Source organism: Coregonus clupeaformis, chromosome 23 (genome assembly GCF_020615455.1).
Source record: "Coregonus clupeaformis isolate EN_2021a chromosome 23, ASM2061545v1, whole genome shotgun sequence".
In the NCBI taxonomy this organism is placed as follows: Eukaryota; Metazoa; Chordata; class Actinopteri; order Salmoniformes; family Salmonidae; genus Coregonus; species Coregonus clupeaformis.
In genome coordinates, this window is record NC_059214.1 from 15,111,678 (window position 1) to 15,126,858 (window position 15,181).

Below are 15,181 nucleotides of genomic sequence, written 5' to 3' on the forward strand. Positions count from 1 at the left end.
ATTGATCCTGCCCTGGAAACTGCAGGCCGCAGGGTGGAAGAAGCGATGGAGCACGTGGCTCCTGTAAACTAGAGGAGTGTTTAGTCGGGAGGCGACCCCTTCTTTGGCGGGCAGCGTAGAGCAGGCATCTTGGGTATGAAAGGACTCCTCGCTCTCCAACAGATCTGCGCAAGGCTGCAGACTATCCTCATGGAAGAGTTCTTAGAGGCCATGAGCTACCCCTATGAGCACAGGATGTTGAAAAAAGGAGCACTAACCCTATGAGCAATTGAAAAGACATTGAAAATATGACTTTTGGGGTTTGAAAGACGTTGGAATTATATATTTTTGGTTGAAAAGACATTGACAACATGTTGAAAAGTCTTGTGCTCACTGGGACCACAGTTGAGTACAGAATGTAGTTCTAATGTGATATACTGTAATTACGTATTTTATGCACAGACTACCTGACAAGAGGGACAGTGTGTGGAAGGAAATCTGATATAATCTAGCTGACCTGGGCCTGTTGAGATACTTTTAAAATACACCTTCCTTCCTTCCTTTAAGTAATCACAGATCTTACAAGGTTGGATTGGTGAAAGGAAACATTCCATTACAAATCTAAAGGTATTTGAACAAGGCCTTGGTGCCCAACATATGAGAAGGAAAATGAGGCCAAGAGTATACTGATGCCATGCACTTGGTCTTTAACAAGGGCAGCAGATAGCCTAGCGGTTAGAGAGGCGAGCCAGCGACTGGAGGGTTGTCAGTTTGAATCCCGAGTCCGACGGGGAAAATCTGTCTGGTATCAAATCCTAGATGCCATCGCCTGCCGTTGTGCCCTTGATCCTCCCACAACAACAGCTCCCCGGGTGTCCAGTGTGGCAGCCCTCTCCAAAACCTGTATGTGTGTCTTTCGGTTGGGTTAAAAGCATTTTGGTTGGATCTTTTTTGCAATTGACCAATAAAGTGATCTTAATCTTCATGGAAAGTATAGTGGTAGTCGTCCTGCAGAAACCAAACAAGCCAATGTTGTTTCCCAGACGTGGGATTTGTCATTTGGCTTTGTGATTGTGTGTGACTGCATCCCAGGTGTGATGCCCAAGGGGAACTGCAGGTGTCTGAACAATCTGACAACCTGTGATTGACTCTTCTGCAATGTGACACTTAAGAAAGAGGCACTGATGTGCAGAGCCACTGGAGATTGGGGTTCAATCCCCTGTGTCCAACCTTCCTACTGAGACCGGGGTTTCTACTGTTCTCCCACTTGCCAACTTTCTAAATAAAATGTAAAATGTAAAAAAAATAAACAGTAGGAACCCCGGTCTCAGTAGGAAGGTTGGACCCCCCCTTGCCCTCAGAACAAAAATAAATCAATACAAAAAACTTGGTCACTCATAATTATTGTATTACTCCCTCGCCTCGGCGAGCATGCAGGGTCAACAACTCCCCTTTTCCCATGCAACCTCCGGGCGTCCGTGGCATCGGAGGGTTACCACCGAACCTTTTGTCAGGGCCCAGAGAACAAACCCCTCTCTGTGGCGCCGAGGCGAACTAGGGACTCCTGCGAACGTCAAAGCCACGTCATCCCCCCGACACATCAATAGCCACAAGTCTGCACAAGAGCAGAAAGGGTATTACCAGAGCCCTAGTTAGTTAGAGAGATGGTGGTGGTGGCATAGTGGCTCTTCTCCCAACTATGCCTTTCTGGGTGAGAACGTATGCCCCTTTGAGCTGTTTGTGAAAAGCAGAGGGCTGGGAAAGTGTGCGTTAATAGAAGACGTTTAAGGGTGTGGCGTGCAGACAAAGCAGCCGGGAACTTTCTGAATGTTTGACCTTCTGTTGCTTGTGTGTAAAGAATTGACACGTGAGAATACGTGTGTTTGTTTGTGTGTGTGCGTGCGTGCTGTTGCGTTTATATTTTTGCTCAGTGTATTTCTCCACTCCTGTTGCCGAGTCAAAATGTAGCCTACTTTTGGTGTATCATTTTACTGCAATAAATGCTTAATTCTGCAGGAGTTAATATTATATTAGGCTATGTGAGAGGTTATAGACCTACAGTCAGTGTCCAGATTTCAGTTTCCATTTAACCCATCTGAACAATAGGCTATAGTTCACTTGACGTGCCATAGGCCTATTTGAAGTCCCCGTCTTGTGACTGTCGAATATGTATAGCGCCTCACAATCGTCACACATAACAGTCGGCACTGCTATAATCCTCTTTTACCACTTCACCAAATCTTTCCCAAACATTACTTTTCTGGCCCTCCCTTCTCCGTATTTTCAACTCTCAATTTCGTAGCTTTTCTCTTACTGAATTAAACTATTTTTGCCTCTGTGGCTCGACATTAACTTTTTCTGTGCGTTCCCAAAAGCATTTGGCGATTGGCGTGTAGGTTATTTGGCGCGCATACAGTTAGGCCATAGGCTTACGCACTAATGCCAGATAGCCTAAAAATTAATGAAAGAAAAAACTCAATTTAGCCTATAGATAAAAATTACACAATAACTATACATTTAGGCCTACAGATTTTTTAAGGTATTTGTTTTCTCTTTATTCAACCTGCCCGCCACCCACCCGCCTTTCATCCACACAATATTTCATGATCCGAAACCCGCCCTCCCCACGGATATAACTGCAGGGACTGCAGGTTATGAGTCAACCTGCACGTCACTAGACCTGGCGAAACAGTGACTACTGCTGTGGAACTGCTGGATATGTGTAGTTGAGGTCTTGAGAAGCCAATGGGCAACCAGCCTCTGAATGCTACCAGACAGACTTGACCAGACGGAAGGTCAGAGGTCAAGATGGGTGTGTCGGTCAGTGGGACAGATAGCTCTCTATACAGTAGGGCTCCAAAAACGCTGACACACACCATCCCCACTGCGACTGTAGTCGGTTTTAGTCCCACCCTTCTCTCCATGCCGCCCTAAGGGAGGTATAGTGTTTCAACCCCGTGCTGAAATCTGCACCGTGCCAAAGAGACCATTGGCCATCTCAGCAATACTCCACAACTGTGCCACCCTATGATTGGTCTTTCGGGAGGCAGAAGGCACCTCTGATAGGCCAGACTCACTGCTCTTGTTTTGTTCCACAGGGTAGCTCGTTAACTGGCATCGGTCTTGGGACCGAGCCAGGAGGCACTCCTCATAGTAGAAATCGATTAGAGAAAGAGCCTGATATTCTATACCTTGGTGTTTTTTCTCTCACTGTGGACTCAAAATTAGAGCTGAAAGCATCCACATAATATCCCAGGAGTTTGTGCCTGTTTGTGTGTATGAAGCATGAGTGATTCTGCTAATGTGTATCCATTATGTGCATGTCTTGATGTAGTACTGCTGTTTTAGTATCTTCTCTCTCTTATAAGCTCAATGTTTTCCCACAGTATATCAGTGTTTTAAGCGCTAGGGAAACTAAGCCTGCAGACATGCTACCACTGGTGTGCTCTGTGTGAAAACAAGTCAGTTGGAGAATCTCAATTGCATTTCCTTGATTTCTCGCATTCTCTGTCCTCACCAATTTTTTTTTAACCTTTAATGTAACACATGTATATATATATGTATACACTGTATGTGTATATATATATATATATATATATATATATATATATATATATATATATATATATATATATATGTATATATATATATATATGTATATACTGTATGTGTATATATATATATATGTATATATATGTGTGTCTATGTATACAGTACCAGTCAAAAGTTTGGACACACCTACTCATTCCAGGGTTTTTCTTTATGTTTACTATTTTCTACTTTGTAGAATAATAGTGAAGACATCAAAACTATGAAAAAACACATATATATTTTAAATTTGAGATTCTTCAAAGTAGCCACCCTTTGCCTTGATGACAGCTTTGCACACTCTTGGCATTCTCTCAACCAGCTTCATGAGGTAGTCACCTGGAATGCATTTCAATTGGTAAAATACCAAGTCCATATTATGGCAAGAACAGCTCAAATAAGCAAAGAGAAACGACAGTCCATCATTACTTTAAGAGATGAAGGTCAGTCAATCCGGACAATTTCAAGAACGTTGAACGTTTCTTCAAGTGCAGTCACAAAAACCATCAAGCACTATGATGAAACTAGCTCTCATGAGGATAGCCACAGGAAAGGAAGACCCAGAGTTAACTCTGCTGCAGAGGATAAGTTCATTAGAGTTACCAGCCTCAGAAATTGCAGCCCAAATAAATGCTTCACAAAGTTCAAGTAACAGACACATTTCAACATCAACTGTTCAGAGGAGACTGTGTGAATCAGGCCTTCATGGTCGAATTGCTGCAAAGAAACCACTACTAAAGGACACCAATAAGAAGAAGAGACTTGCTTGGGCCAAGAAACATGAGCAATGGACATTAGGCCGGTGGAAATCAGTCCTTCTGTCCAAATGTGAGATTTTTGGTTCCAACCGGCGTGTCTTTGTGAGACGCAGAGTAGGTGAACGGATGATCTCTGCATGTGTGGTTCCCACCGTGAAACATGGAGGAGGAGGTGTGATGGTGTGGGGGTGCTTTGCTGGTGACACTGTTGGTGAGTTATTTAGAATTCAAGGCACACTTAACCAGCATGGCTACCACAGCATTCTGCAGCGATATGCCATCCCATCTGGTTTGCGCTTAGTGGGACTATCTTTTTTTTTTCAACAGGACAATGACCCAACACATCCAGGCTGTGTAAGGGCTATTTGACCAAGAAGTAGAGTGATGGAGTGCTGCATCAGATGACTTGACCTCCACAATCACCCGACCTCAACCCAATTGAGATGGTTTGGGATGAGTTGGACCGCAGAGTGAAGCAAAATCAGCCAACAAGTGCTCATCATATGTGGGAACTCCTTCAAGACTGTTGGAAAAGCATTCCTCATGAAGGTTGTTGAGAGAATGCTAAGAGTGTGCAAAGCTGTCATCAAGGCAAAGGGTGGCTACTTTGAAGAATCTCAAATATAAAATATATTTTGATTGGTTTAACACTTTTTTGGTTACTACATGATTCCATATGTGTTATTTCATAGTTTTAATGTCTTCACTATTATTCTACATTGTAGTGTACTGTATGTAAATTAGATATTTCTGTATTACATTTTCTATAAATTAACAAACATTTCTAAAAACATATTTTCACTTTGTCATTATGGGTATTGTTAGATAGGTGGGGGGAAAAAATCTATTGAATCCATTTTGAATTTAAGCTGTAACACAACAAAATGTGGAATAAGTCAAGGGGTCTGAATACTTTCTGAAGGCACTGTAAATACTGTATGTAGAGACAAACCTCTATGGGGGCTGATTTAGGTGTGATGTATGGCCAAGTGGTGGGCCAAGTGTCCCTTCCCACAATGCAATGGGCTTCACCCAGCGATCCCAGGAATCAATCTCCATCAGCTACGGCAGCGTGGCTCCCTCCGTCAGCAACACGTCTGCAGAGCATGCACATGCCCTGCCTCTCTCTCTCTTTCACACACACACACACACACACACTGTAAGTGCTGTGCGTGTCAGCAAATCCCAGCCGCTAAAATCAAGAGTGGGTGGACCCAAACTGCATTTCTGAGAATATGTGCGTGTGTGTTTGCTCAGTGAGCTTGTGCATGAATACATGTATGTGGATCTGCCTGCGTGTGTGTGTTTTGTGTTTTTGCGTGCGTGTGTGTTTATGTGCATTCTTTGGTACATCTTCACGTGTGTGGGTGTGTATGCGTGCACGTGTGTGTGTGTGTGTGAGAGCTGTCATCCTCCTCCTCCTCCTCTACAGTGCAGGCCAATGATCAGGAGTGTCCCAACCAACCCACTAAATTAGAAGGGACCACGTGAAGTATAACTGGGAACAACTGTCTGGACGTTGGTGTTTTTATTTCACTCAGCCCCCAAGCTCCTCCCCTTTTCTCTCTGTAGAAGTAATCCATTCTGTGCTAACTCTTTCGCTCTGACCCATTTCTGTTTTGTAATTCTATTTATCCTTTATGTCAGCAAAAGAGAGTCCTGGCTAAGACAAACAGCAACATGCATTTAGGCTAGGAGTGTCACTGTAAAACAAGGCTCAACAGAAATAATACATTTTTCGTTGCACCGAGTGTACACAAAGTGTGGATTGTGTCCGTCTCACATATTGACCCTTTGTGCCATATACTCTAGAGGAATGAAGCTACTGTATGTTTGAATTGAAGCTGTAAAACATATAAAATCTAGGTGTCACCTGTTGTACCACCAAAACATATAAAAACTGTTGTACTACCAACTTTCTACCACTAACTGTTATACAAATGAATGAGAATGTAGGTTCAGGGTTTGGCATGTGTGTACGTCATACAGTGTATGTGTTACGTAACAGGGTCTTTGTCTTCCATCTCCAATTCAAGCAATGAGGCCCCAGCTGAAAAAGCTCTTCTCTACTTATTCAAAGACTAACCACACTGGAGGTTATTCACTCCAGCGCTGCGTCCTGTCCAGAAAAGCATTTCCTCCCCCCTGATCTCAATACACCCTCAATGCCCCCTTTGTACCCATACCCCTCATAGCCTCCATCCCCCACACCCATGGCGTCACAGAACTGATTTGTACCCCATTCCGTGATGAGTGGCAGGCTTTTCTGTTCTCTGTATTGATAAACTCTGTGACATTTTGAGTAGGACCTCTTTTGATTGGCGCTAAACCCCATCTAAACTATCTCTTCTGGCCAGGGTCATTGTAGTGCTGCACTCTTCCCTTGAACTTGTGGCATTCCCCTCTTTGAGATTAGTGCCCTGCTGTGAGCTGATACAGTGGGAATGAGTGGGGATCCTTTTTGGGATACACACACATAGAGAAGCACACAGACACACACACAACTACTCTCACACGTAAGAATATTGCACCCTATTCCCTGTCCACACATATTGTGGCAATGCTTGCACGTACACACATACTCACACACACAAACACACACACACACACACACACATAGTAGTTGCTCTCAGTAGTGTTTTCCTTTTGTTTGCAGCCTATTGTCAATCCCAACATCACACAACTCCCGACTAAAAGTGATAACGTGATCTGAGGCCTGCACCCGACCCAACATGAGCAGCTCTCGCGCCAACACGAGGCCCAACTAGAGGAGCATGTTAGAGTAGCATCTGTGCCATGTAGACCTACAATGAAGACTCATTAGCCTTTCGCCAAAGCTGAGCACTATTCAGTGAGGTCAGGTGGCTATTCTATTCTATGGGTCATTCAATGAATGGGCTCTGATAGGACCTGCAAGTTTGTGTGTGTGAGAAAGAACCTTGAGAAAGGCTACTCTGGCTTTTGATTGAATCCTATGTCATAAGGGAACAAAGACCATGGAAAATGTAACCCCCGCTTTCTCTCTTTCTCTCCCCAGTCGATGTGAGCGTGGCACTGCCCATGCAGGTGCCCCCGGCTGCCATTCCCATGGACCTGCGCCTGGACCAGCCCTTTGGCCTAGCACCGCGACCAGACGACCAGGGCCACCAAGGACAGGTCCCAGGTCAGCGGGAGCAGCAGCTGCAGCAGGAGTTGCTGGCCCTCAAACACAAACAGCAGATCCAGAGACAGGTGCTCATCGCTGAGTTCCAGCGGCAACATGAGCAGCTCTCGCGCCAACACGAGGCCCAACTAGAGGAGCATGTTAAGGTGTGTGTGTGTCCTCTCCTCTCCCTTCGCCTCCATCTTTTTAGTGATCTCTCCTCACCTCGCAACTTATTCGACCCCTCATCCCAATCATACCCCCCCATCACCTACTCCTCTTCCCCCTCCCTCCATCTCTCCATCCCTCCTTCCCCTTAACTTGAGTGGATGTCTGCAGAAAGCTTTTCATTGCAACAGGGACTTGGCTCAGCAGAATCCCAATGTGCTGTGGTAAGGACAGAGGGGAAGGGTGTAGGAGAGGACATGCCTATATGTGCCTGTACACGTGTGTGTTTGTGTGCCTGTGCATGCGCACGCTAGTGATAAGCGGGTCAGCTGTTTGTTCACCTGCACCCGCCCACAATTGCTACTAACCCATCCGCAACCGCCCGACTATAAGTGATAAAGTGATCCGAGGCCTGCACCCGACCCTAACCCGCAAATATAGAAAATACGCTGTAGCCTACAGTCAGAGATGCAGGAAAGATTGTTTGACAGCGAGTGTTGGATTTTTGTTGTTGTTGCCTAATTTAGATAGGCCTTTGTTTCTGCTTATAATTTACTACATTTTGGTAGGCTATTTGTTAGTCAACTTGTCTATAATTAGATACATGAAGCTTCTCTTTTGACATTACTGCCCCAGAAGACTAAATAAACCCTTGCTCACCAGAAAATATGTCATACATCAAGAAAATGAATGCTTCAATCTAGTTGACATCTGTAAAGTTTTCTCTTTCATCTCTGCTTCTCTCCAGCAATAAAGATGGCACTTTTACAGATGGTCCCTAACCAATCATTCATTCTCTCAAGATGCTGAAATATATCGAATGTCCAAAATGTACATTTTGTAAATCATTTTACTGCAATAAGTGCTTAATTCTGCATGAGTTAATATTATATTAGGCTATATGAGAGGTTATAAACCTACAGTCAGTGTCCAGACTTTCATCCACACAATATTTCATGACCCTAAACCCACCTGCCCTGTGGATATAACCGCTGGGACTGCGGATTATGATTCAACCCACGCATCACTAGCGCATGCGTGTGTGTGATGTAACCGGATCTGCTGGTTGCGTTGGGCTGCTTATCTGATCTCAATAGGAACCCAGTCCTTGGGAAACTATGTATGCATGTGTACCAGCGCATATGTGTGTGTGTGTGTGACAGCGAGAGAAACTGCTCGCTCTGCAAACAGGCCTCCGCGGTGTTGCCACGGCCGCAGCCTCAATCAGGCAATAGGAGCGAGGCAGCCCAGGCTAAAAATAACTGTCTGAAAGCTCCAGTCACAGCAGCCAGTGGCCTTCAGCACCAGCTAGGGCCGGATGCACAGTGATTGACACATCACTAGCTCTACGTTATGCCTTGACAGCTTGCTGACTGTATTCTATTCTGCTCCGTTCCAGTCAATACCCACCTGTAATGGGTTGAAATTAATGTAAACACTCTCCATAGTGAGGCTTTTACCATTCAGACATCTTCTTAAAGAGTAACTTTCATTTAAAAAAAAGTCTTAGTTATAGTGAAACAAGTAAATTCTGGTCTTCATTTTGACAGTTTGTTGCAAAAGTGATATATTTAGGTCTTTTAGTAGTAAATCTAGCACTTTTTGCCCCTAGCGGTTCAACTCTACCATTGAAATCGTGATGTAGAGGCACCTTCAGAAGGTTCCTCTACGTCATCTCAAAGGAGGGGTTCGGTATGAAATACACTCTCTTCTAGATGAGCTGGATGGTACCACCTCAAGGCTTACTATAAATGCAGGTGACAGTGCGCCTTATTTGGCAATGGTCTTGGTAAGTGGAGTGTGCCAATAAATATTGCATGATGCTTCCGTGACTAGACTATTGACGTAAGGCACATTTCCGCATATGACCAAATTCAAAGTTTCATACACATCTATGTGCTTTTACGAAGAAAATAAACATGTAGGCTATGAGGATTATACGTTTTTATATTCGTAGCTACATCCATCGTAACAAGAAATAGATGACAATGGTGGTGATGTCAACTTGTTTTTTTCCCATATCACTATGACTGATTAGTGGTGCAGTCTGCTGAGAGTTGGCTCATAGTTCAATGGTTATGAGTTCTAATCCCACATGGGGAAGATATCTTATTTTATTTACAATATTCATTCTGTGCCCACACACGTCTAATTCTGAAAAGTAAAAGCAGACATGTGAGAGGGGTCGCCCTGGTAGTAGTAGTGGGTTTTATACAGTACCCAATACCAATCTGTGAGTTAATTTGTCCATTGGAAAAAAGCTACTGCTTAAATACTGCATTGCGGGTTGGATTGAATTGAGCCCCTAATCTTCATTTTCAAGGTGATGATTGCACTTTTCTTCCCAACACAATACTGCAATAAATTTGAGTCCACATTTTAAAAAAAGAATGTGTGCCCTGTGGAGGATTCAAAGGTACACTGCAAGTGGCTATAGATGTCAGGATATCAACACTTTACCACTGTGAGCTAACTGTCTAGAACTGTACTGCTTGTGATGCACATCATTTTATTATCAGAGTGTGCCAATGGACTTCTGGTAAGTATGATTTAGTGAGAAAGTGTTGGGATCAGGTACAACTACGTTTACCCACCCCCAAATGAATATTTATGAGCAATTCCCCACACCCACAACTTCTCACCTGAACATTTGAAGGGGTTGGGCAAAGGCTGAAATAGGCGTTGAGAGTTTCCAAGCTGATATGAAATATGTAGGGGATACTTGCTGTTGAAATCTAGTGATATTGATGTCAGCCAGTGGTCTTAGATTTTTGCCATTGAAAGGAAGTGTGTATGTGTGTGTGTGTGTGTGTGTGTGTGTGTGTGTGTGTGTGTGTGTGTGTGTGTGTGTGTGTGTGTGTGTGTGTGTGTGTGTGTGTGTGTGTGTGTGTGTGTGTGTGTGTGTGTGTGTGTGTGTGTGTGTGTGTGTGTGTGTGTGTGTGTGTGTAGAAGTGTGTGTGTTTTGTTTATCTAGACGACGTGATATCAGACAATCTGTGACCATGTCTCTCCCCTCTGTCTCCCTCATGTCCCTCCATCCCTATCCCCCATCACTCTTCTCCTCCCTCTCCCCATTTCCTGTGCAATACCAGATGCCCTGTAGCAGTGCCATCAGCAGGCAGTTTTACCAACATCGTAGTAATATTGTAGTAACGTTGTGGTAACGTTGTGTTGCAGCACCAGCAGGACCTCCTGGCCCTGAAGCATCAGCAGGAGCTGCTGGAGCACCAGAGGAAGATGGAGAGACACCGCCACGAGCAAGAGATAGAGAAACAACAGAGGGAGCAGAAACTACTGCTGCTCAAGAACAAGGAGCGTGGCCAGGAGAGTGAGTGGATCAGAATGACATCCTTATATAGTGTTGGGCTAATGCTACATTGCTATATAACGGGCCGATGCTGCATTACCACGTTGTGGCTAACACTACATATTCACATTGTGTACATATTCACATATTCACTACATATACATATTCACATTGTGGCCAATGCTGCATTACCACATTGTGGCTAACACTACATATTCACATCGTGGCCAATTATGCATTATCACGTTGTGGCTAACACTACATTATCACATTGAGGCTAACACTATCATATGTTGTGGTTAACTCGCCATCGTGGTCCTCTGTAGCTCAGCTGGTAGAGCACGGCGCTTGTAACGCCAAGGTAGTGGGTTCGATCCCCGGGACCACCCATACACAAAAAAAATGTATGCACGCATGACTGTAAGTCGCTTTGGATAAAAGCGTCTGCTAAATGGCATATTATTATTATTATTATTATTATTATTATCATATACCCCGTGGCCAATGATACATTATCACATTATGGCCAAAGCTATTATATGCTGTGGCTAACTCGAGATTATAATAAATGGTGGCCAGTGCTACATTTTCACATTGTGGCTAAAGCACATTATCATGTTGTGCCTAAGGCTGCAATTACACGACGCAACTTGCACACAATGTTTGTTGCAGTTGCAGGTTGCAAGTGACATCTCAAGCAACTTTGCTGTTACATGAAGCAACTGAAACATGACTCAAATTACATGCAACAGCCAATCAAATTGAAGCTGCTTCTGTCATATTATTTGAGAATTCTAAACTCACCCCATGTCATCTGCTGCATTAGGCCTCGTTGCCTCACTGTGCATCGTACATTGTGAATACGGAGTTAGCGTAACTCGGCGTTCAAACGGGGCTGCAATGGAAAGAAATCAAATCAAATCAATCAAACATTATTAAAGTGACTAATGTTCCATTTCTTAAAGTGGCCAGTGATTTCCATAGGCAGCAGCAGCCTCTAATGTGCTAGTGATGGCTATTTAACAGTCTGATGGAGATAGAAGCTTTTTTTAATTCCCTCGGTCCCAGCTTTGATGCACCTGTACTGACCTCGTCTTCTGGATGATAGCGGGGTGAACAGGCAGTGGCTCGGGTGGTTGATGTCCTTGATGATATTTTTGGCCTTCCTGTGACACCGTGTCCTGTAGGTGTCCTGGAGGGCGGGTAGTTTACCCCCGGTAATGCGTTTGGCAGACCGCACCACCCTCTGGAGAGCCCTGCGGCTAGGGTTGCGGGCGGTGCAGTTGCCGTTCCAGGCGGTGATACAGCCCGACAGCATGTTCTCAATTGTGCATCTGTAAAGGTTTGTGAGGGTTTTAGGTGCCAAGCCACATTTCTTCAGCCTCCTGAGGTTGAACAGGCTCTGTTGCGCCTTCTTCACCACACTGTCTGCGTGGGTGGACCATTTCAGTTTGTCAGTGATGTGTACGCCAAGGAACTTGAAGTTTCCACCTTCTCCACTGCGGTCCCGTCGATGTGGATAGGGGGGTGCACCCTCTGCTGTTTCTTGAAGTCCACAATCATCTCCTTCGTTTTGTTGACGTTGAGTGAGAGGTTATTTTCCTGGCACCACACTCCCAGAGTCCTCACCTCCTCCCTGTAGGCTGTCTCGTCATTGTTGGTAATCAAGCCTACTACTGTTGTGTCGTCTGCAAACTTGATAATTGAGTTGAAGGCGTGCTTGGCCACGCAATCATGGGTGATCAGGGAGTACAGGAGGGGGCTGAGCACGCACCCTTGTGGGGCCCCTGTGTTGAGGATCAGGGAAGTGGAGATGTTGTTTCCTACCTTCACCGCCTGGGGTTCAGACCCAGGGCCTCGAGCTTAATGGTGAGCTTGGAGGGTACTATGGTGTTGACTGCTGAGCTATATTCAATGAACAGCATTCTTACATAGGTATTCCTCTTGTCCAGATGGGATAAGGCAGTGTGCAGTGTGATGGCGATTGCATCGTCTGTGGATCTATTGTGGTGGTAAGCAAATTGAAGTGAGTCTAGGGTGACAGGTAAGGTAGAGGTTATATGATCCTTGACTAGTCTCTCAAAGCACTTCATGATGACAGAGGTGTGTGCTACGGGGCGATAATAATTTAGTTCAGTTACCTTTGCTTTCTTGGATACAGGAACAATGGTGGCCATCTTGAAGCATGTGGGGACAGCAGACTGGGAAAGGGAGAGATTGAATATGTCTGTAAACACACCAGCCAGCTGGTCTGCGCATGCTCTGAGGATGCGGCTAGGGATGCCATCTGGGCTGGCAGCCTTGTGGGGGTTCACCTGCTTAAATTTCTTACTCACGTCGGCCACAGAGATGGAGAGGCCACAGTCCTTGGTAGTGGGCCTCGTCGGTGGCACTGTGTTATCCTCAAAGCGGGCAAAGGTGTTTAGCTTTTCTGGAAGCGAGACGTCGGTGTCGACGACCTGGCTGGTTTCCTTTTGTAGTCCATGATTGTCTGTAGACCCTGCCACATATGTCTCCTGTCTGAGCCGTTGAATTGCGACTCCACTTTGTCTCTATACTGATGTTTTGCAAGTTTAATTGCCTTGCAGAGTGAGTAGCTACACTGTTTGTATTCTGCCATATTATCAGTCACCTTGCCATGGTTAAATGTGGAGGTTCATACTTTCAATTTTGCGTGAATGCTGCCATCTATCCACGGTTTCTGGTTAGGGTAGGTTTTAATAGTCACAGTCGGCATAACATCACCTATACACTTCCTGATAAACTCAGTCACCGTTTCAGTGTATTCGTCTAAATTATTTCCGCAAGCTACCCGGAACATATCCCAGTCCACGTGATCAAAACAATCTTAATGCATGGATTACGTTTGGTCAGACCAGCATTGAATAGTCCTTAGCACGGGAACTTCCTGTTTGAGTTTCTGCCTTTAGGTAGGGAGGAGCAAAATGGAGTCGTGGTCAGATTTGCCGAAAGGAGGGCGGGGGAGGGTCTTATAACCATCCCAGAAATTCGAATATCAATGGTCGAGGATTTTAGCAGCCCGAGTACAACAGTCGATATGTTGATAGAACTTCGGCATCCTAGTCCTCAAATTTGCTTTGTTAAAAACCCCGGCTACAATAAAGGCAGCCTCAGGATATGTGGTTTCCAGTTTGCATAAAGTCCAGTGAAGTTCTTTGAGGGCCGTCGTGGTATCGGCTTGAGGGGGGATATACACGGCCGTGACTATAACCGAATAAATGTATCTTGGGAGATTGTGAGGTATTCTAGGTTGGGTGAACAAAAGGACTTGAGTTCCTGTATGTTACTACAATTACACCATGAGTCGTTAATCATGAAACACACACCTCCGCCCTTCTGCTTCCCGAAGATATATTTATTTCTGTCTGTGCGATGAACTGAGAACCCATCTGGCTGGACCGATTTTGACAGAATATCCCCAGAGTGCCATGTTTCCGTGAAACAAGGTATGTTACAGTTCTTGATGTCTCTCTGGAAAGAAATCCTTGCCCTGAGCCCGTCGACCTTGTTATCCAAAGACTGAACATTAGCGAGTAGTATACTTGGAAGCGGTGGGTGGTGTGCGCGCCTCCTAAGTCGAACCAGCAGGCCGCTCCGAGTGCCTCTCCTCCGCCGGCGATGTTTTGGGCCGGCCGCTGGAATCAGTTCAATTGCCCTGGGGAGAGCAAACAAAGGATCTGCTTCGGGAAATCGGGAAATGGGTCTACATCTAATGTGTTAGCATCAACATCCGGGTAATTGTCTACGCTTCTTTTCAAGCTTTGATTGACATACCAATGAATAAATGAAACATTATATGAACTCTTTATGGTGTTTTAATGTAATTTAAAAGGTAATACAATGGATAAATTGGGTAGAAAATGCAGTTTCGCCACTGGACAGGTCTCCCCATCCCGCATCCGCTCTAAGCCAAAGCTTCCCCTGTGCCTTTTTTAGAGAGACACGGCCCACCCCCATTACTCCTCCTGCAGGTGGCAGAGATGGACCATGAAATTAATGAAGCTATCAGAGGTGACCTGGAAAGTATATTTGTGTTGGCCGTAAATAAGGTAAAGTGTACAGAACACTGTGTGTACCATAGGCAGTGAGTTAAAGTTACATCGTGATTTCACAAATTATTTGTATATCCAACCTTTTCGTTATTGTACAAGGATCGATTTAGACAATGCTGGCTGTACAATTTAGCTAGCTAGACACATTTTAATTGCCACACTGTTT

General features: G+C 44.8%; 1 protein-coding gene across 5 annotated transcripts in view; it reads left to right on the forward strand.

Moving 5' to 3' along the window:
• Window positions 1-15,181, forward strand: part of LOC121536646 (histone deacetylase 4-like) — a 176,490-nt gene that overhangs the window by 67,630 nt on the left and 93,679 nt on the right. For all 5 annotated transcript variants that reach the window (XM_041844057.2, XM_041844058.2, XM_041844054.2 and 2 more), the window contains 2 exons: window positions 7,363-7,634; window positions 10,813-10,963. In XM_041844057.2, the coding sequence (XP_041699991.1) occupies window positions 7,386-7,634; window positions 10,813-10,963 (400 nt within the window). In that variant the 5' untranslated portion in view covers window positions 7,363-7,385. The remainder of the gene's footprint in view (window positions 1-7,362; window positions 7,635-10,812; window positions 10,964-15,181) is intronic.